The sequence below is a fragment of the Lissotriton helveticus genome, chromosome 1_1, assembly GCF_964261635.1.
Source record: "Lissotriton helveticus chromosome 1_1, aLisHel1.1, whole genome shotgun sequence".
NCBI lineage: Eukaryota > Metazoa > Chordata > Amphibia > Caudata > Salamandridae > Lissotriton > Lissotriton helveticus.
The window spans coordinates 16,324,934-16,347,728 of NC_136057.1; the positions used below are offsets into that span (position 1 = coordinate 16,324,934).

The window sequence follows — 22,795 nt, forward strand, 5'->3', positions numbered from 1 at the left end:
CAGGAGGGAGCGCGCGCTCTTCAGACAGGTGCCCATTTCAGGCTTCTGCTCCAGAGACCAGGTTTCCAGACATCACAACATTAAGGGGTAATTGGCTAACAAGGTAAAACAAGCATTGTTATAGCCAATAGGTCTCGCCTTTGGGACCATATAAGTGTTTAGTCATGCAGCACAATATCCTTGGTGCAACATCAGCTGTTGCATGGCTCAACACTTATAAGGTCCCAAAGGCGAGACCTATTGGCTATGCCAATGCTTGTTCTATGAAGGCACAGGGAGAGAACAGATTGGCACAATCACAGGATCTGGAGCATACAGCAGTGATCCTTAGCAAGGAGGAGCCTTTCAAAGACTCTTCCTGTGGTAACGCCCCCCCCCCCGGTTAGGTGTCCCCTCTCCCAGCCCCCCACCCCCAGTTAGGTGTCCCCTCCCCCAGCCCCCCCCCACCCACGTTAGGTGTCCCCTCTCCCAGCCCCCACTCACCGTGGTTCCGGGCCAGGTAGCGCAGGATGGCGTTGGACTGGTACAGCTGAAAGTCTCCATCTTTAAAGCCCGGCAGCTGCCCAAACACCTGTGGGGGGCAAGGACAGGGGGGTGAAATGGAACAAGCACCAAAACATCCAGGACAGAATAGGTGCCCTGCTTTTCCATCCCAAACCAACAGCATTACCTGGCCTGCTCATTCTACCACCCAGGACTGCTCCCCCACCACTAGAAAGACTGGAGAAGTGTGGCTCAATGGTTAGAGCGGCAGACCCTGATGCAGAGGTCTAGCCCGGGACCAGGGTTCAATTCCCGCCTCTGCGGGTCTCGGGCTCAATTTCCTCGGACCTGATAATTCTCGCCTTGGTGCCTATTCTAATTATGGGTCCCACTGTGCAACTCTGGGCAATAGCTTGAATAATCTCCACAACGGCCCCAACAATGCTAGGATGCCTGGCTTCACCTTGGGGGTGCCCAGGAGTGGGCACTTCACAGGGAAAAGCCAGGAAGGGTTCCACAGCGGTAGGCATACGAGCGCCGAGATGCCTCATGGTGATTCGTGCGCTATACAAGTACTACACATTTACATTTATTTTTTACTGTCCCTTCAGTGTCCCCCCCCCCCCAACAGAATAGCAGCTTACCAGCCTCCCTCCACTAGGAACACTGACCCCTCCACTGGTCCTCTGCCTTCTGCTCCGAGACTTCCAGGGACACCACCACCTCACCAGATTCTGCCAAGGCTCCTGGAGTGTGGGGCTTCCTGCCACTAACCCCCCCCCCCCCCAGATTTGGGTTTAATTCATCATTTTGTTGCTCACCACCCCAGTTTGGACCCAGCCTTATGGAAATCAGTCTCGACCCTATTCCTCAAGGGACAGCCCAGCCTTGACTCCCTGGACCGGAAACAAGCATCCGAGGACCGTTTCTGCCAGAGTCTCCCAGAGGGGGTGAATGGGCCACAGGGGATCTTGGGGTCCAGTCGGAGCCAGATGTCAGCTGCCCGACGCCCATTGGGCTCAGCGGGCTTCCGCCCCCGCCCTCGTGTGTGTGTCAAAGCATTTGTAAAGAACACTACTTACCCATGAGGGTCATGGCACTAAGGGGTGGGGGAGTGCTGCTACTGTTCGAAATGCCAGGTCTTGAGGAGTCTTCTGAAGGTCAGTAGGTCTTGGGTCTGCCATAGGCGGGTGGGGAGGGTGTTCCATGTCTTGGCGCGAGGTGGGAGAATGATTTGCCGCCGGCGGTCACTCTTCGGATGTGGGGGACAGTGGCGAGAGCATGGTCGGAGGTGCGGAGCTGGCGCGTAGGGGTGCAGAAGCGGAGTCGGCTGTTGAGGTATGCTGGTGCAGTGTTGGAGTGCCTTGTGTGCGTGGGTGAGGAGGTTGAAGGTTATTCTCTTGTTGATGGGGAGCCAGTGCAGGTCTCAGGTGGGGTGTGATGTGGCTGCGGCAGGGGATGTCGAGGATCAGTAGTGCAGAGGCGTTCTGGATGCGTTGGAGCCATCTCAGGAGTTTGGCCGAGGCACATGTGTAGAGGGAGTTTCTGTAGTCCAGTCTGCTACTGACGAGGGCCTGGGTGACCGTCCTTGTTTCGGTGGGGATCCACCTGTGGATCCTGCGGAGCATGCGGAGGGTGTTGAAGCAGGAAGAAGAGACGCGTTGACCTGCTTCGTCATGGAGAGGGTGGAGTAGAGGATGACCCGTAGGTTACGTGCGTGGTCCGTGGGTGTTGGAGCTGTTCCTAGCGCGGTCGGCCACCAGGTGTCATCCTAGGCCGAGGGGGTGGATCCGAAGACGAGGACCTCAGTCTTGTACCAGTTCAGCTTCAGTCGGCTGTTTCTCATCCATTCGGCGACTGCCTTCATTCCTTCGTGAAGGCTGGTTTTGGCGTTGTGGGGGTCCTTGGTGAGGGAGGGGATCAGCTGGGTGTCATCGGTGTTGGAGATGATGTTTAGGTCGTGCAGTCGGGCGACGTGGGCGAGCGGTGCAATGTAGATGTGTAACAGCATTGGGATGAGCCCTGAAATACGCCGCAGATTATTTTGGTGGCTTCAGAGCGGAAGGGGGGGTGGGGAGGCTGATGCTCTGTTTTGCCGGAGAGGAAGGAGGTGGGCCAGTCCAGGGCCTTCTCTTGGATCCTAGCGACATGGAGGCGTGTTCGTAGTGTGCAGTGGCAGACCGTGTCGAAGGCGGCTGACAGGCCCAGGAGGATGAGGGCCGCGGTTTCTCCATTGTCTAGCAGGGTCCTGATGTCGTCAGTGGCGGCGATGAGGGAAGTTTCGGTGCTGTGGAACCCAGACTGGGACGGGTTCAGGATGTTGTTCTCCTCAAGGTAGCTGGTCAGTTGTTTGTTGACGACCTACTAGATGACCTTTGCCGGGAAAAGGAGTAGGTAGATGGGTCGGAAGTTATTGAGGTCCTTGGGGTCCGCCTTGGGTTTATTGAGTAAGGCGTTGATCTCGGCGTGCTTCCAGCTCTCCGGGAAGGTTGCTGTCTCAAAGAAGATGTTGATGGTTTCCGGAGATGGGGTGCGATGGTGGTGCTGGCTTTGTTGAAGATGTGGTGTGGGCATGGGTCTGACAGGGACCCGGAGTGGATGGTGTTCAAGATTTTGATGGTGTCTTCATCGTTGATGTTGGTCCAGGAGAGCAGGCGGTTGGTGCGGATTGTGGTCGTGGGGGCGGAGGTCTCAGTGATTGCTGGAGTGGTCGTGATGTTGAAGCTGTTGTGGATGTCTGCGATCTTGCGATGGAAGAAGGTGGCAAGGGAGTCGCACAGGTCTTGCGAAGGTGAGATGACGTTGGTGTTGGAGCTGAGGTTCGAGAGTTCCTTCACGATGTTGAAGAGCTCTTTGCTGTTGTGCGCATTGTTGTCTAGGCGGTCTTTGAAGGAGGCCCTTTTGGCGGATCTGATGAGGTGATGGTGTCTGCGGGTGGCATTCTTGTTGGCAGTGTGGCTGTCTGGTGTTCGTTCACGGAGCCAGTTCTTCTCCAGCTTTCGGCAGGTTAGCTTTGAGGCCTGGAGGTCTTTGGTGAACCAGCTGGCTTTCTTGCTGGTGTGGCTGTTGGGGGGTTTCTTGAGGGGCGAGAGTGTTGGCGCAGTCGTCTATCCACTGTCTGAGGTTTTGGGCGGCGGTGTTGGGGTCGGTCGGGTCTGCGGGTGTGCACCTGGCAAGGGTGGTGGATAGTTGGTCTTCGGGTGACTTTGCTCCAGTGGGGCATCTGTTGGGTGCGGTGGTGCGTGGTGGGTTTCCGGAAGGTGAAGTGGATGCAACGGTGGTTGGTCCAGTGGAGTTAGGTGGTGTGGTTGAAGGAGACGTGGGGGCTTGCGGAGAAGATGGGTTCGAGCGTGTGGCTGGCGAAGTGGGTGGGTGCTGTGACGAGTTGTCTGAGTCCGAGGTTGTCGATCAGGGTGGAAGAGTTGGAGTCGTTGTTGTTCGAGGTGGAAGGTCCCCGAGGAAGATGTAGTCCGTGGAGGCAAGGGTGTGTGTGCTGACGAAGTCGGCGATGGAGTAGCTGAACTGTGGTTGTCGGAGTCTGGGCGGGTCTGTAGACGAGGGTTCCTCTGAGGGTGGTATTGGGGACGGTATGGATCTGGAAGTGCAGGTGTTCGGCAGTGCTGAGGGTGTCGTTGGTGTTTGTCGAGACTTTGAGTGTGTTCCTGTGGACGATGGCGATACCTCCTCCTACTCAGTTGGTGCGGTCCTTGCGGGTGATCTTGTAGCCTTCTGGTATGGCTGGTGGGAGGGAGGAGCAGCTGGGAGGCGGAGGCGGGGGGGGTGCGAATGTATGTGCAGGGGGGTGGGGCCGCAGAGGAGGCAGCAGCGGGAGCTTTAGCAGGCGGGAACACTGGCGAGGCGACAGTAAAACGAGCAGTACAGGACAAGATACAGCTGGAAACTGTAAAATCACAAAAGGGCAAAATACAAGTTCAAGGGGCACAGAGCACAAAAGCTCTGGAAGGGGGCAGCTGACTTACAGCGGCGGCGACCTCAGGCAGCAGGGGGTAAAGGCGCGAGCCCGCAGGTGGCGCTGTGCGGCCTGGGGAGCGGCCTGACCTGCTTCCGGGGCTGGTGACCGTCTGATTGCAGCCGCACCCGACTACTCCACAGGTCTTTAAAATACCATTTACTTGTTAATGAGCCTTGGCGGAGCCAGCTGTGGGCTCGCCTGGCACAAGGCCCGGGTGGGGGCCACGTCTATACTCAGGGCAGTGGATTCAGACCGGCCCCCTCCCCCGGGGGCTCCGGTTGCTCCAGGGCACAATGTACCCCCAGCCCCCGCCTGGCTCGGGGCTTCGTGTCACCGGCACAGCCCCCCGCTGTACAGTCAGGGCGGGCACCGGGGGTATCAGGGACTGTGCAACACACCCCACCTGAGGGGGGGGGGGGTTCACCCGCCCCCCCCGCGGAACATACCATCAGCTATGGGGAGGGGAGGAGAAATGCAACCAGGGGAGGTTTGGAAGTGCAGCCCCCGATGGAGCGAGCAGTTACCCCAGCCAGCTTGTGGAGGAGTGTGGCTCACTGGTTAGAGCGGCAGACCCTGATGCAGAGGTCTGGCCCGGGACCAGGGTTCAATTCCCGCCTCGGCGGGTCTTGGGACCTGATAATTCTCACCTCGGTGCCTATTCCAATCATGGGTTCCACTCTGCAACTCTGGGCAATAGCTTGCTTAATCTCCACAACGGCCCCCACAACGCTAAGGATGCCTGGCCTCCACCTTGGGGGTGCCCAGGAGTGGACACCACACAGGGAAAGCCAGGATGGGTTCCACAGCGGTATGAATACAGCGCTACGAGGCCTCCGGGTAAAAGTGCGCGATACAAATATAATACATTTACAGAGCAGCCCCCCCCCCCCCCCATACACACCCTAACGTAGTTCCTAAGCAGCAGTGCGGCCGTCCTGAACCCCACAAGCTAGGCGGGGGCACACTAGCGCCTTCGGACCCACGTCCAGGCGCTGGGCCTCGGGCCCCGATCCACTCGCAGGCCTGCACCCCACAAACCACGGCGTGGAGGCACCGGCTCAGCGCCTCGGGCCGCCTCCAGGCGCCTTCCAGGTACCCTCGCCTACAAGGCACCCCGGCCACCCCTGAACCCCGGGTTCAGTCAGACTTACGCATTTCTTTTTGAGGTCTCCTTGGGTCCAGAGGTCAAAGGTCACGACGTCCTCCTTCCAGTCCTGCCCCTGGTCAGCCAGCAGCATGCGGGCCGCCTCCGCGCGACCTGGAAGAGGGCAAGAAGGGGCATTAGAGGGGCAAGAACCCAAGGGGGAATAACCCAAGGGACAGCAAGCAAGGGCTGGCAAGAGGGGGCAAGAACCCCAGGGGGCAACAAGCGAGGGCAAGAGGTGGCATGAGGGGGGCAAGAACCCAGGGGGCAGCAAACGAGGGCAAGGGGTGGCATTAGAGGGGCAATAATGCATGAGGGAATAACCCAAGGGGCAGCAGGCAAGAGGTGGCATTAGAGGGGCAAGAACCCAGGGGGCAGCTAGCAAGAGGTGGCATTAGAGGGGCAAGAACCCAGGGGGCAGCTAGCAAGAGGTGGCATGAGAGGGGCAAGAACCCAGGGGGCAGCAAGCAAGAGGTGGCATGAGAGGGGCAAGAACCCCAGGGGGCAACAAGCGAGGGCAAGAGGGGGCATTAGAGGGGCAAGAACCCAGGGGGCAACAAGCAAGGGCAAGAACTGGCATGAGGGGGGCAATTACCCAGGGGGCAGCAAACGAGGGCAAAAGGTGGCATTAGAGGGGCAAGAACCCCAGGGGCAGCAGGCAAGAGGTGGAATTAGAGGGGCAATAAACCAAGGGGGAATAACCCAAGGGGCAGTAAGCAAGGGCAAGAACTGGCATGGGGGGCAATAAACCAAGGGGGAATAACCCAAGGGGGCAGTAAGCAAGAGGTGGCATGAGGGGTAAGAACCCCGATTGTTTGCCCCTGTGGTTATTTAACGGTCTCATTTGTTCCCTTGTGTTCTCTTCTTCCTTCCTACAGCGCTCCGATGCCCACGGGGGTCACGAGCGCGCTTTAAACCGGGCACCAGAATAGGGCACGAGAGGGGCGAGAACCAGGGGCAGAAGAGGCCTGAAGGGGACGGGGACTCCGTGGGATGGGGGGGGGGGGGTCAGGGGCCCCTCTGCCAGGGGCCCCGGGCCACCTCCTAACCCTAGATGTAGAGGGTAGGGTCACCCACAGGTGCCCCCCCCCCCCCCCCCCGCCCGGGGCTTCTGCTGCCCAAGGACCAGACTCGGAAGAGGCACAGGACACCAGGGGCCTCACAAAGGAGTCACCCCCACCCCCCGCCTTCCTCCAGGGCCCCCCACTCCCCCCCCCCCCCCGCGGGGCCCCCCCTCGGGCCTCGAGGCGCTGCACTCACCTCGCACGTTGAAGTAGATGAAGGTGTAGCTGTGCACTGGAAGAGAAGGAGAGAGAGAGAGAGAGTCACAAAGGAGCATTGGCAAAGACAACAGGCCGGGGGGGGGCACAAAGGAGCATTGGCAAAGACAACAGGACGGGGGGGGGCCAAAGGAGCATTGGCAAAGACAACAGGACGGGGGGGCACAAAGGAGCATTGGCAAAGACAACAGGACGGGGGGGGGGCACAAAGGAGCATTGGCAAAGACAACAGGACGGGGGGGCACAAAGGAGCATTGGCAAAGACGACAGGACGGGGAGGCACAAAGGAGCATTGGCAAAGACAACAGGACGGGGAGCACAAAGGAGCATTGGCAAAGACAACAGGACGGGGGGGCACAAAGGAGCATTGGCAAAGACAACAGGACGGGGAGGCACAAAGGAGCATTGGCAAAGACAACAGGACGGGGGGGCACAAAGGAGCATTGGCAAAGACAACAGGACGGGGGGGCACAAAGGAGCATTGGCAAAGACAACAGGACGGGGGGGCACAAAGGAGCATTGGCAAAGACAACAGGACGGGGGGGCACAAAGGAGCATTGGCAAAGACAACAGGAGGGGGCACAAAGGAGCATTGGCAAAGACAACAGGACGGGGGGGCACAAAGGAGCATTGGCAAAGACAACAGGCCTGGCCCTTAAAGTCCGAATACCAGGAGGACAGCAGCGCACGGGGCTCGCAGCGCTGCAGGGGGGGGGGCTAGATTGGATGTTGTCTGTCCTTCCATACAGCGCATACAGATAACTCTAATCACTAGTATATGCAGTAGAGCTTTGTACTCTCTGCCATTCCTATGTGGCTCTGAGTATAACCCGCCCTCAGGGCTCAGCCCCGGCGTCTTTCAAGCCTCGCTCCTCACAGGCAGCGCGGGGCCGTCGGCTGCATCGAGGCGCTTTATACAGACTTTCAACATCGAAGCGCCATGCTCTGCAAGAAGCGAGGGACGCACCCCACTGGCCCCAGGGAGGTACAGGGGGACCCGATCCCGGCGCTGCCGCAGACTCACTGTTGACCGTCGGCGTCTCTAGGCTGCTGCTGAGACTGCTGCTGAGGCCGGCGGGGCTGGGGCGGACACTTCTGCGGCTGCACCTGTGGACTGGACAAGGAGACCAGAGGAGCCGATAACATGCGACGGGGTTTCCTTTTATAAGCCTCAGGGGTCACATGACCAGTGCTGAATCATTCCATAGCAACGCCCCCCCCCCTCACCCACCACCGTACACCTGTGGGCAGTGCCCGAGCCCTATGCATAAGACGACGAACTGGACCCTGCCCTGAGTTACAAGCTGTGCACTGACAGTGCACGCGGACTCTGCTCTGTGACTGATGGATCACCTGGTCTGTGCACTGAGCCCAAGCACGAGCACTGGGCCTGTGATCTGTGCACTGAGTCCATGCCATGACACTGTGCACCGAGCCCATGCACGGACACTGTGCACTGAGCCCATGCACGGACACTGTGCACTGAGCCCATACTCGGAGACTGTGCACTGAGCCCGTGCACGGAGACTGTGTACTGAGCCCATACGCGGAGACTGTGCACTGAGCCCATGCGCAGAGACTGTGCACTGAGCCCATGCATGGAGACTGTGCACCGAGCCCATGCACAGAGACTGTGCACCGAGCCCATGCACGGAGACTGTGCGCTGAGTCCATGCACGGAGACTGTGCATTGAGCCCATGCACGGAGACTGTGCACTGAGCCCATGCACGTACACTGTGCACTGAGCCCATGCACGGAGACTGTGCACTGAGCCCATGCACGGAGACTGTGTACTGACTGAGCCCATACGCGGAGACAGTGCACTGAGCCCATGCGCAGAGACTGTGCACTGAGCCCATGCACGGAGACTGTGCACCGAGCCCATGCACAGAGACTGTGCACCGAGCCCCTGCACGGAGACTGTGCGCTGAGTCCATGCACGGAGACTGTGCATTGAGCCCATGCACGGAGACTGTGCACTGAGCCCATGCACAGAGACTGTGCACTGAGCCCATGCATGGTCACTGTGCACTGAGCCCATGCACAGAGACTGTGCACTGAGCCCACGCACGGAGACTGTGCACTGAGCCCATGCACAGAGACTGTGCACCGAGCCCATGCACGGAGACTGTGCACTGAGCCCATGCACAGAGACTGTGTACTGAGCCCATGCACGGAGACTGTGCACTGAGCCCATGCACGGAGACTGTGCTTCGTGGCCTTGCACGGAGACTGTGCACTGAGCCCATGCGCCGAGACTGTGCACTGAGCCCATGCGCAGAGACTGTGCACTGAGCCCATGCGCCGAGACTGTGCACTGAGCCCATGCGCGGAGACTGTGCACTGAGCCCATGCACGGAGACTGTGCACTGAGCCCATGCGCGGAGACTGTGCACTGAGCCCATGCACGGAGACTGTGCACTGAGCCCATGCGCCGAGACTGTGCACTGAGCCCATGCGCGGACACTGTGCACTGAGCCCATGCACGGAGGCTGTGCACTGAGCCCATGCACGGAGACTGTGCACTGAGCCCATGCACAGAGACTGTGCACTGAGACCATGCGCGGAGACTGTGCACTGAGCCAATGCAGGGAGACTGTGCACTGAGCTCATGCGCAGAGACTGTGCACTGAGAACATGCACGGAGACTGTGCTTTGTGGCCTTGCACGGATACTGTGCACTGAGCCAATGCATGGAGACTGTGCACTGAGTCCATGCACGGATACTGTGCACTGAGTCCATGCACGGATACTGTGCACTGAGCCAATGCATGGAGACTGTGCACTGAGTCCATGCACGGATACTGTGCACTGAGTCCATGCACGGATACTGTGCACTGAGCCAATGCACGGATACTGTGCACTGAGTCCATGCACCTCTGTCTTAGCTGCTGAGACACCACCTGTCCACTGCTGCTGAGACATCCACAGAGCTCTCACGAGGCACCTCTGTCTTAGCTGCTGAGACACCACCTGTCCACTGCTGCTGAGACATCCACAGAGCTCTCTCAATGCACCTCTGTCTTAGCTGCTGAGACACCACCTGTCCACTGCTGCTGAGACATCCACAGAGCTCTCACAATGCACCTCTATCCTAGCTGCTGAGACACCACTCGTCCACTGCTGCTGAGACATCCACAGAGCTCTCTCAATGCACCTCTGTCTCAGCTGCTGAGACACCACCTGTCCACTGCTGCTGAGACATCCACAGAGCTCTCACAATGCACCTCTGTCTTAGCTGCTGAGACTCCACTCGTCCACGGCTGCTGAGACACCCAAAGAGCTCTCACAAGGCACCTCTGTCTTAGCTGCTGAGACACCACCTGTCCACTGCTGCTGAGACATCCACAGAGCTCTCTTAAAGCACCTCTGTCTTAGCTGCTGAGACACCACCTGTCCACTGCTGCTGAGACATCCATCAGAGCTCTCTCAAGGCACCTCTGTCTTAGCTGCTGAGACACCGCTCGTCCACTGCTGCTGAGACACCCACAGAGCTCTCTCAATGCACCTCTGTCTTAGCTGCTGAGACACCACCTGTCCACTGCTGCTGAGACACCCACAGAGCTCTCACAAGGCACCTCTGTCTTAGCTGCTGAGACACCGCTCGTCCACTGCTGCTGAGACTTCCACAGAGCTCTCTCAAGGCACCTCTGTCTTAGCTGCTGAGACACCACCTGTCCACTGCTGCTGAGACATCCACAGAGCTCTCTCAAGGCACCTCTGTCTTAGCTGCTGAGACACCACTCGTCCATTGCTGCTGAGACACCCACAGAGCTCTCTCAAGGCACCTCTGTCTTAGCTGCTGAGACACCACCTGTCCACTGCTGCTGAGACATCCACAGAGCTCTCTCAAGGCACCTCTGTCTTAGCTGCTGAGACACCACCTGTTCACTGCTGCTGAGACATCCACAGAGCTCTCACAAGACACCTCTATCTTAGCTGCTGAGACTCCACCTGTCCACTGCTGCTGAGACATCCACAGAGCTCTCTCAAGGCACCTCTGTCTTAGCTGCTGAGACACCACCTGTCCACTGCTGCTGAGACATCCACAGAGCTCTCTTAATGCACCTCTGTCTTAACTGCTGAAACACCACCTGTCCACTGCTGCTGAGACATCCACAGAGCTCTCACAATGCACCCCTGTCTTAGCTGCTGACACCAGCTGTCCACTGCTGCTGAGACACCCACAGAGCTCTCACAAAGCACCTCTGTCTTAGCTGCTGAGACACCACCTGTCCACTGCTGCTGAGACATCCACAGAGCTCTCTCAAAGCACCTCTGTCTTAGCTGCTGAGACACCACCTGTCCACTGCTGCTGAGACACCCAGAGCTCTCTCAATGCACCTCTGTCTTAGCTGCTGAGACGCCACCTGTCCGCTGCTGCTGAGACATCCACAGAGCTCTCACAAGGCACCGCTGTCTTAGCTGCTGAGACACCACCTGTCCACTGCTGCTGAGACATCCACAGAGCTCTCTCAATGCACCTCTATCTTAGCTGCTGAGACTCCACCTGTCCACTGCTGCTGAGACACCCACAGAGCTCTCACAAGGCACCTCTGTCTTAGCTGCTGAGACACCACCTGTCCACTGCTGCTGAGACATCCACAGAGCTCTCTCAATGCACCTCTGTCTTAGCTGCTGAGACACCACCTGTCCACTGCTGCTGAGACACCCACAGAGCTCTCTCAAGGCACCTCTGTCTTAGTTGCTGAGACATCACTCGTCCACTGCTGCTGAGACATCCACAGAGCTCTCACGAGGCACCTCTGTCTTAGTTGCTGAGACACCACTCGTCCGCTGCTTCTGAGACATCCACAGAGCTCTCACGAGGCACCTCTGTCTTAGCTGCTGAGACTCCACCTGTCCACTGCTGCTGAGACATCCACAGAGCTCTCACAATGCACCTCTGTCTCAGCTGCTGAGACACCACCTGTCCACTGCTGCTGAGACATCCACAGAGCTCTCTCAATGCACCTCTGTCTTAGCTGCTGAGACACCACTCGTCCGCTGCTGCTGAGACATCCACAGAGCTCTCTCAATGCACCTCTGTCTTAGCTGCTGAGACACCGCCTGTCCACTGCTGCTGAGACACCCACAGAGCTCTCTCAATGCACCTCTGTCTTAGCTGCTGAGACACCATCTGTCCACTGCTGCTGAGACATCCACAGAGCTCTCTCAGTGCACCTCTGTCTTAGCTGCTGAGACACCACCTGTCCACTGCTGCTGAGACATCCACAGAGCTCTCTCAATGCACCTCTGTCTTAGCTGCTGAGACACCACCTGTCCACTGCTTCTGAGACATCCACGGAGCTCTCTCAATGCACCTCTGTCTTAGCTGCTGAGACACCACCTGTCCACTGCTGCTGAGACATCCACAGAGCTCTCTCAATGCACCTCTGTCTTAGCTGCTGAGACACCATCTGTCCACTGCTGCTGAGACATCCACGGAGCTCTCTCAATGCACCTCTGTCTTAGCTGCTGAGACACCACCTGTCCACTGCTGCTGAGACATCCACAGAGCTCTCTCAATGCACCTCTGTCTTAGCTGCTGAGACACCATCTGTCCACTGCTGCTGAGACATCCACGGAGCTCTCACGAGGCCCCTCTGTCTTAGTTGCTGAGACACCACCTGTCCGCTGCTGCTGAGACATCCACCGAGCTCTCTCAATGCACCTCTGTCTTAGCTGCTGAGACACCACTCGTCCACTGCTGCTGAGACATCCACCGAGCTCTCTCAATGCACCTCTGTCTTAGCTGCTGAGACACCACCTGTCCACTGCTTCTGAGACATCCACAGAGCTCTCTCAAGGCACCTCTGTCTTAGCTGCTGAGACTCCACTCGTCCACGGCTGCTGAGACACCCACAGAGCTCTCTCAATGCACCTCTGTCTTAGCTGCTGAGACACCACTCGTCCACTGCTGCTGAGACATCCACCGAGCTCTCTCAATGCACCTCTGTCTTAGCTGCTGAGACACCACCTGTCCACTGCTTCTGAGACATCCACAGAGCTCTCTCAAGGCACCTCTGTCTTAGCTGCTGAGACTCCACTCGTCCACGGCTGCTGAGACACCCACAGAGCTCTCTCAATGCACCTCTGTCTCAGCTGCTGAGACACCACCTGTCCACTGCTGCTGAGACATCCACCGACCTCTCTCAATGCACCTCTGTCTTAGCTGCTGAGACACCACCTGTCCACTGCTTCTGAGACATCCACAGAGCTCTCACAAGGCACCTCTGTCTTAGCTGCTGAGACTCCACTCGTCCACGGCTGCTGAGACATCCACCGAGCTCTCTCAATGCACCTCTGTCTTAGCTGCTGAGACACCACCTGTCCACTGCTGCTGAGACATCCACAGAGCTCTCTCAATGCACCTCTGTCTTAGCTGCTGAGACACCATCTGTCCACTGCTGCTGAGACATCCACGGAGCTCTCTCAATGCACCTCTGTCTTAGCTGCTGAGACACCACCTGTCCACTGCTGCTGAGACATCCACAGAGCTCTCTCAATGCACCTCTGTCTTAGCTGCTGAGACACCATCTGTCCACTGCTGCTGAGACATCCACGGAGCTCTCACGAGGCCCCTCTGTCTTAGCTGCTGAGACACCACCTGTCCGCTGCTGCTGAGACATCCACCGAGCTCTCTCAATGCACCTCTGTCTTAGCTGCTGAGACACCACTCGTCCACTGCTGCTGAGACATCCACCGAGCTCTCTCAATGCACCTCTGTCTTAGCTGCTGAGACACCACCTGTCCACTGCTTCTGAGACATCCACAGAGCTCTCTCAAGGCACCTCTGTCTTAGCTGCTGAGACTCCACTCGTCCACGGCTGCTGAGACACCCACAGAGCTCTCTCAATGCACCTCTGTCTTAGCTGCTGAGACACCACTCGTCCACTGCTGCTGAGACATCCACCGAGCTCTCTCAATGCACCTCTGTCTTAGCTGCTGAGACACCACCTGTCCACTGCTTCTGAGACATCCACAGAGCTCTCACAAGGCACCTCTGTCTTAGCTGCTGAGACTCCACTCGTCCACGGCTGCTGAGACATCCACCGAGCTCTCTCAAGGCACCTCTGTCTTAGCTGCTGAGACTCCACTCGTCCACTGCTGCTGAGATATCCACAGAGCTCTCTCAAGGCACCTCTGTCTTAGCTGCTGAGACTCCACTCGTCCACGGCTGCTGAGACACCCACAGAGCTCTCTCAATGCACCTCTGTCTTAGCTGCTGAGACACCACCTGTCCACTGCTTCTGAGACATCCACAGAGCTCTCTCAAGGCACCTCTGTCTTAGCTGCTGAGACACCCACAGAGCTCTCTCAAGGCACCTCTGTCTCAGCTGCTGAGACTCCACCTGTCCACTGCTGCTGAGACATCCACAGAGCTCTCTCAATGCACCTCTGTCTTAGCTGCTGAGACTCCACCTGTCCACTGCTGCTGAGACATCCACAGAGCTCTCACGAGGCACCTCTGTCTTAGCTGCTGAGACTCCAACTGTCCACTGCTGCTGAGACATCCACTGAGCTCTCACGAGGCACCTCTATCCTAGCTGCTGAGACACCACCTGTCCACTGCTGCTGAGACACCCACAGAGCTCTCACAATGCACCTCTGTCTTAGCTGCTGAGACACCACCTGTCCACTGCTGCTGAGACATCCACAGAGCTCTCTTAATGCACCTCTGTCTTAGCTGCTGAGACACCACCTGTCCACTGCTGCTGAGACACCCACAGAGCTCTCACAAGGCACCTCTGTCTTAGCTGCTGAGACACCACCTGTCCACTGCTGCTGAGACATCCACAGAGCTCTCACAAGGCACCTCTGTCTTAGCTGCTGAGACACCACCTGTCCACTGCTGCTGAGACACCCACAGAGCTCTCACAAGGCACCTCTGTCTTAGCTGCTGAGACACCACCTGTCCACTGCTGCTGAGACATCCACAGAGCTCTCACAGTGCACCTCTGTCTTAGCTGCTGAGACACCACCTGTCCACTGCTGCTGAGACATCCACAGAGCTCTCTCAATGCACCTCTGTCTTAGCTGCTGAGACTCTACTCGTCCACTGCTGCTGAGACATCCACAGAGCTCTCACAAGGCACCTCTGTCTTAGCTGCTGAGACACCACCTCTCCACTGCTGCTGAGACATCCACAGAGCTCTCACAAGGCACCTCTGTCTTAGCTGCTGAGACACCACCTGTCCACTGCTGCTGAGACATCCACAGAGCTCTCACAAGGCACCTCTGTCTTAGCTGCTGAGACACCATCTCTCCACTGCTGATGAGACACCCACAGAGCTCTCTCAAGGCACCTCTGTCTTACCTGCTGAGACACCACCTGTCCACTGCTGCTGAGACATCCACAGAGCTCTCACAAGGCACCTCTGTCTTAGCTGCTGAGACTCCACTCGTCCTCTGCTGCTGAGACATCCACAGAGCTCTCTCAAGGCACCTCTGTCTTAGCTGCTGAGACGCCACTCGTCCACTGCTACTGAGACATCCACAGAGCTCTCTCAATGCACCTCTGATCTAAGCTGCTGGGATACCACTCGTCCACTGCTGCTGAGACATCCACAGAGCTCTCACGAGGCACCTCTGTCTTAGCTGCTAAGACACCACCTGTCCACTGCTGCTGAGACATCCACGGAGCTCTCACGAGGCACCTCTGTCTTAGCTGCTGAGACACCACCTGTCCACTGCTGCTGAGACATCAACAGAGCTCTCTCAATGCACCTCTGTCTTAGCTGCTGAGACACCACTCGTCCACTGCTGCTGAGACATCCACAGAGCTCTCTCAAGGCATCTCTGTCTTAGCTGCTGAGACACCACTCGTCCACTGCTGCTGAGACATCCACAGAGCTCTCACAAGGCACCTCTGTCTCAGCTGCTGAGACACCACCTGTCCACTGCTGCTGAGACATCCACAGAGCTCTCTCAATGCACCTCTGTCTCAGCTGCTGAGACACCACTCGTCCACTGCTGCTGAGACATCCACTGAGCTCTCTCAATGCACCTCTGTCTTAGCTGCTGAGACACCACCTGTCCACTGCTGCTGAGACATCCACAGAGCTCTCTCAATGCACCTCTGTCTTAGCTGCTGAGACACCACCTGTCCACTGCTGCTGAGACATCCACAGAGCTCTCTCAATGCACCTCTGTCTCAGCTGCTGAGACTCCACTCGTCCACGGCTGCTGATTCATCCACAGAGCTCTCACAAGGCACCTCTGTCTCAGCTGCTGAGACACCACCTGTCCACTGCTGCTGAGACATCCACAGAGCTCTCACAAGGCACCTCTGTCTTAGCTGCTGAGACACCACTCGTCCACTGCTGCTGAGACATCCACAGAGCTCTCACGAGGCACCTCTGTCTTAGCTGCTGAGACACCACCTGTCCACTGCTGCTGAGACATCCACAGAGCTCTCACGAGGCACCTCTGTCTTAGCTGCTGAGACACCACCTGTCCACTGCTGCTGAGACATCCACAGAGCTCTCTCAATGCACCTCTATCCTAGCTGCTGAGACACCACCTGTCCACTGCTGCTGAGACATCCACAGAGCTCTCTCAATGCACCTCTGTCTTAGCTGCTGAGACACCACTCGTCCACTGCTGATGAGACACCCACAGAGCTCTCTCAAGGCACCTCTGTCTTAGCTGCTGAGACACCACCTGTCCACTGCTGCTGAGACATCCACAGAGCTCTCACAATGCACCTCTGTCTTAGCTGCTGAGAGATCCACAGAGCTCTCACAATGCACCTCTGTCTTAGCTGCTGAGACACCACTCGTCCACTGCTGCTGAGACATCCACAGAGCTCTCTCAATGCACCTCTGTCTTAGCTGCTGAGACTCCACTCGTCCACTGCTGCTGAGACATCCACAGAGTTCTCACAAGGCACCTCTGTCTTAGCTGCTGAGACACCACCTGTCCACTGCTGCTGAGACATCCACAGAGCTCTCTCAATGCACCTCTGTCTTAGCTGCTGAGACACCACCTGTCCACTGCTGCTGAGACATCCACAGAGCTCTCTCAAGGCACCTCTGTCTTAGCTGCTGAGACACCACCTGTCCACTGCTGCTGAGACATCCACAGAGCTCTCTCAATGCACCTCTGTCTTAGCTGCTGAGACACCACTCGTCCACTGCTGATGAGACACCCACAGAGCTCTCACAATGCACCTCTGTCTTAGCTGCTGAGACACCACCTGTCCACTGCTGCTGAGACATCCACAGAGCTCTCTCAAGGCACCTCTGTCTTAGCTGCTGAGACACCACCTGTCCACTGCTGCTGAGACATCCACAGAGCTCTCTCAATGCACCTCTGTCTTAGCTGCTGAGACACCACTCGTCCACTGCTGATGAGACACCCACAGAGCTCTCACAATGCACCTCTGTCTTAGCTGCTGAGACATCCACAGAGCTCTCACAATGCACCTCTGTCTTAGCTGCTGAGACACCACTCGTCCACTGCTGCTGAGACATCCACAGAGCTCTCTCAATGCACCTCTGTCTTAGCTGCTGAGACTCCACTCGTCCACTGCTGCTGAGACATCCACAGAGCTCTCACAAGGCACCTCTGTCTTAGCTGCTGAGACTCCACTCGTCCACTGCTGCTGAGATATCCACAGAGCTCTCACAGTGCACCTCTGTCTTAGCTGCTGAGACTCCACTCGTCCACTGCTGCTGAGACATCCACAGAGCTCTCCCAATGCACCTCTGTCTTAGCTGCTGAGACATCCACAGAGCTCTCACAATGCACCTCTGTCTTAGCTGCTGAGACACCACTCGTGCACTGCTGCTGAGACATCCACAGAGCTCTCTCAATGCACCTCTGTCTTAGCTGCTGAGACACCACCTGTCCACTGCTGCTGAGACATCCACAGAGCTCTCTCAATGCACCTCTGTCTTAGCTGCTGAGACACCACCTGTCCACTGCTGCTGAGACATGCACAGAGCTCTCTCAATGCACCTCTGTCTTAGCTGCTGAGACTCCACTCGTCCACTGCTGCTGAGACACCCACAGAGCTCTCTCAATGCACCTCTGTCTCAGCTGCTGAGACACCACCTGTCCACTGCTGCTGAGACATCCACTGATCTCTCACGAGGCACCTCTATCATAGCTGCTGAGACACCACTCGTCCACTGCTGCTGAGACATCCACAGAGCTCTCTCAATGCACCTCTGTACCAGCTGCTGAGACACCACCTGTCCACTGCTGCTGAGACACCCACAGAGCTCTCTTAATGCACCTCTGTCTTAGCTGCTGAGACACCACCTGTCCACTGCTGCTGAGACATCCACAGAGTTCTCACAAGGCACCTCTGTCTTAGCTGCTGAGACACCACTCGTCCACTGCTGCTGAGACACCCACAGAGCTCTCTCAAGGCACCTCTGTCTTAGCTGCTGAGACACCACTCGTCCACTGCTGCTGAGACATCCACAGAGCTCTCCCAAGGCACCTCTGTCTTAGCTGCTGAGACACCACCTGTCCACGGCTGCTGAGACATCCACAGAGCTCTCACGAGGCACCTCTGTCTTAGCTGCTGAGACACCACCTGTCCACTGCTGCTGAGACATCCACAGAGCTCTCACAAGGCACCTCTGTCTTAGCTGCTGAGACACCACCTGTCCACTGCTGCTGAGACATCCACAGAGCTCTCTCAATGCACCTCTGTCTTAGCTGCTGAGACTCCACTCGTCCACTGCTGCTGAGACATCCACAGAGCTCTCTCAAGGCACCTCTGTCTTAGCTGCTGAGACATGACCTGTCCACTGCTGCTGAGACATCCACAGAGTTCTCTCAATGCACCTCTGTCTTAGCTGCTGAGACACCACCTCTCCACTGCTGCTGAGACATCCACAGAGCTCTCACAAGGCACCTCTGTCTTAGCTGCTGAGACACCACTCGTCCACTGCTGCTGAGACATCCACAGAGCTCTCTCAATGCACCTCTGTCTTAGCTGCTGAGACACCACCTGTCCACTGCTGCTGAGACATCCACAGAGCTCTCACAAGGCACCTCTGTCTTAGCTGCTGAGATACCACTCGTCCACTGCTGATGAGACACCCACAGAGCTCTCTCAAGGCACCTCTGTCTTAGCTGCTGAGACACCACCTGTCCACTGCTGCTGAGACACCCACAGAGCTCTCTCAATGCTCCTCTGTCTTAGCTGCTGAGACACCACCTGTCCACTGCTGCTGAGACACCCACAGAGCTCTCACAAGGCACCTCTGTCTTAGCTGCTGAGACACCACTCGTCCACTGCTGATGAGACACCCACAGAGCTCTCACAATGCACCTCTGTCTTAGCTGCTGAGACATCCACAGAGCTCTCACAATGCACCTCTGTCTTAGCTGCTGAGACACCACTCGTGCACTGCTGCTGAGACATCCACAGAGCTCTCTCAATGCACCTCTGTCTTAGCTGCTGAGACACCACCTGTCCACTGCTGCTGAGACATCCACAGAGCTCTCTCAATGCACCTCTGTCTTAGCTGCTGAGACACCACCTGTCCACTGCTGCTGAGACATGCACAGAGCTCTCTCAATGCACCTCTGTCTTAGCTGCTGAGACTCCACTCGTCCACTGCTGCTGAGACATCCACAGAGTTCTCACAAGGCACCTCTGTCTTAGCTGCTGAGACACCACTCGTCCACTGCTGCTGAGACACCCACAGAGCTCTCTCAAGGCACCTCTGTCTTAGCTGCTGAGACACCACTCGTCCACTGCTGCTGAGACATCCACAGAGCTCTCCCAAGGCACCTCTGTCTTAGCTGCTGAGACACCACCTGTCCACGGCTGCTGAGACATCCACAGAGCTCTCACGAGGCACCTCTGTCTTAGCTGCTGAGACACCACCTGTCCACTGCTGCTGAGACATCCACAGAGCTCTCACAAGGCACCTCTGTCTTAGCTGCTGAGACACCACCTGTCCACTGCTGCTGAGACATCCACAGAGCTCTCTCAATGCACCTCTGTCTTAGCTGCTGAGACTCCACTCGTCCACTGCTGCTGAGACATCCACAGAGCTCTCTCAAGGCACCTCTGTCTTAGCTGCTGAGACATGACCTGTCCACTGCTGCTGAGACATCCACAGAGTTCTCTCAATGCACCTCTGTCTTAGCTGCTGAGACACCACTCGTCCACTGCTGCTGAGACATCCACAGAGCTCTCTCAATGCACCTCTGTCTTAGCTGCTGAGACACCACCTGTCCACTGCTGCTGAGACATCCACAGAGCTCTCACAAGGCACCTCTGTCTTAGCTGCTGAGATACCACTCGTCCACTGCTGATGAGACACCCACAGAGCTCTCTCAAGGCACCTCTGTCTTAGCTGCTGAGACACCACCTGTCCACTGCTGCTGAGACACCCACAGAGCTCTCTCAATGCTCCTCTGTCTTAGCTGCTGAGACACCACCTGTCCACTGCTGCTGAGACACCCACAGAGCTCTCACAAGGCACCTCTGTCTTAGCTGCTGAGACACCACCTCTCCACTGCTGCTGAGACATCCACAGAGCTCTCACAATGCACCTCTGTCTTAGCTGCTGAGACACCACCTGTCCACTGCTGCTGAGACATCCACAGAGCTCTCACAAGGCACCTCTGTCTTAGCTGCTGAGACACCACCTCTCCACTGCTGCTGAGACATCCACAGAGCTCTCTCAATGCACCTCTGTCTTAGCTGCTGAGACACCACCTCTCCACTGCTGCTGAGACATCCACAGAGCTCTCTCAATGCACCTCTATCCTAGCTGCTGAGACTCCACTCGTCCACTGCTGCTGAGACATCCACAGAGCTCTCACAAGGCACCTCTGTCTTAGCTGCTGAGACATGACCTGTCCACTGCTGCTGAGACATCCACAGAGTTCTCTCAATGCACCTCTGTCTTAGCTGCTGAGACACCACCTCTCCACTGCTGCTGAGACATCCACAGAGCTCTCACAAGGCACCCCTGTCTTAGCTGCTGAGACACCACTCGTCCACTGCTGCTGAGACATCCACAGAGCTCTCACAGTGCACCTCTGTCTTAGCTGCTGAGACACCACCTCTCCACTGCTGCTGAGACATCCACAGAGCTCTCACAAGGCACCTCTGTCTTAGCTGCTGAGATACCACTCGTCCACTGCTGATGAGACACCCACAGAGCTCTCTCAATGCACCTCTGTCTTAGCTGCTGAGACACCACCTGTCCACTGCTGCTGAGACATCCACAGAGCTCTCACAAGGCACCTCTGTCTTAGCTGCTGAGATACCACTCATCCACTGCTGATGAGACACCCACAGAGCTCTCTCAAGGCACCTCTGTCTTAGCTGCTGAGACACCACCTGTCCACTGCTGCTGAGACACCCACAGAGCTCTCTCAATGCTCCTCTGTCTTAGCTGCTGAGACACCACCTGTCCACTGCTGCTGAGACACCCACAGAGCTCTCACAAGGCACCTCTGTCTTAGCTGCTGAGACACCACCTCTCCACTGCTGCTGAGACATCCACAGAGCTCTCACAATGCACCTCTATCCTAGCTGCTGAGACACCACTCGTCCACTGCTGCTGAGACATCCACAGAGCTCTCTCAATGCACCTCTGTCTTAGCTGCTGAGACACCACCTGTCCACTGCTGCTGAGACACCCACAGAGCTCTCTCAAAGCACCTCTGTCTTAGCTGCTGAGACACCACTCGTCCACTGCTGCTGAGACATCCACAGAGCTCTCACAAGGCACCTCTGTCTTAGCTGCTGAGACACCACTCGTCCACTGCTGCTGAGACATCCACAGAGCTCTCTCAATGCACCTCTGTCTTAGCTGCTGAGACACCACCTGTCCACTGCTGCTGAGACATCCACAGAGCTCTCACAAGGCACCTCTGTCTTAGCTGCTGAGACACCACCTGTCCACTGCTGCTGAGACATCCACAGAGCTCTCTCAATGCACCTCTGTCTTAGCTGCTGAGACACCACCTGTCCACTGCTGCTGAGACATCCACAGAGCTCTCTCAATGCAACTCTGTCTTAGCTGCTGAGACACCACTCGTCCACTGCTGCTGAGACATCCACAGAGCTCTCACAATGCACCTCTGTCTTAGCTGCTGAGACACCGCTCGTCCACTGCTGCTGAGACATCCACAGAGCTCTCCCAATGCACCTCTGTCTTAGCTGCTGAGACACCACCTGTCCACTGCTGCTGAGACACCCACAGAGCTCTCTCAAGGCACCTCTGTCTTAGTTGCTGAGACATCACTCGTCCACTGCTGCTGAGACATCCACAGAGCTCTCTCAATGCACCTCTGTCTTAGCTGCTGAGACACCACCTGTCCACTGCTGCTGAGACATCCACAGAGCTCTCACGAGGCACCTCTGTCTTAGCTGCTGAGACACCACTTGTCCACTGCTGCTGAGACACCCACAGAGCTCTCTCAAGGCACCTCTGTCTTACCTGCTGAGACACCACTCGTCCACTGCTCTAGTGACATCCACAGAGCTCTCTCAATGCACATCTGTCTTAGCTGCTGAGACACCACCTGTCCACTGCTGCTGAGACCTCCACAGAGCTCTCACAATGCACCTCTATCCTAGCTGCTGAGACACCACTCGTCCACTGCTGCTGAGACATCCACAGAGCTCTCTCAATGCACCTCTGTCTTAGCTGCTGAGACACCACCTGTCCACTGCTGCTGAGACCTCCACAGAGCTCTCACAATGCACCTCTATCCTAGCTGCTGAGACACCACCTCTCCACTGCTGCTGAGACATCCACAGAGCTCTCTCAATGCACCTCTGTCTTAGCTGCTGAGACACCACCTGTCCACTGCTGCTGAGACACCCACAGAGCTCTCACAAGGCACCTCTGTCTTAGCTGCTCAGACACCACCTGTCCACTGCTGCTGAGACATCCACAGAGCTCTCTCAATGCACCTCT

The 22,795-nt window shown here is 56.9% G+C and overlaps 1 protein-coding gene across 2 annotated transcripts in view; it reads right to left on the reverse strand.

The window, feature by feature from the left end:
• LOC144810789 (glutathione S-transferase P 1-like) overlaps positions 1–7,997 on the reverse strand; it is a 40,270-nt gene extending 32,273 nt beyond the window's left edge. Inside the window, exons 1-4 of one of the 2 annotated variants that reach the window (XM_078673823.1) lie at positions 7,905–7,997; positions 6,861–6,896; positions 5,608–5,714; positions 484–571 (exon numbers count right to left, since the gene is read on the reverse strand). In XM_078673823.1, coding sequence (XP_078529949.1) covers positions 484–571; positions 5,608–5,714; positions 6,861–6,896; position 7,905 — 232 coding nt within the window. In that variant the 5' untranslated portion in view covers positions 7,906–7,997. Of the gene's footprint in view, positions 1–483; positions 572–5,607; positions 5,715–6,860; positions 6,978–7,904 lie in introns of those variants that run through there. The other variant, XM_078673816.1, reaches the window with a different exon arrangement.
• Positions 7,998–22,795: the final 14,798 nt, after the last annotated feature.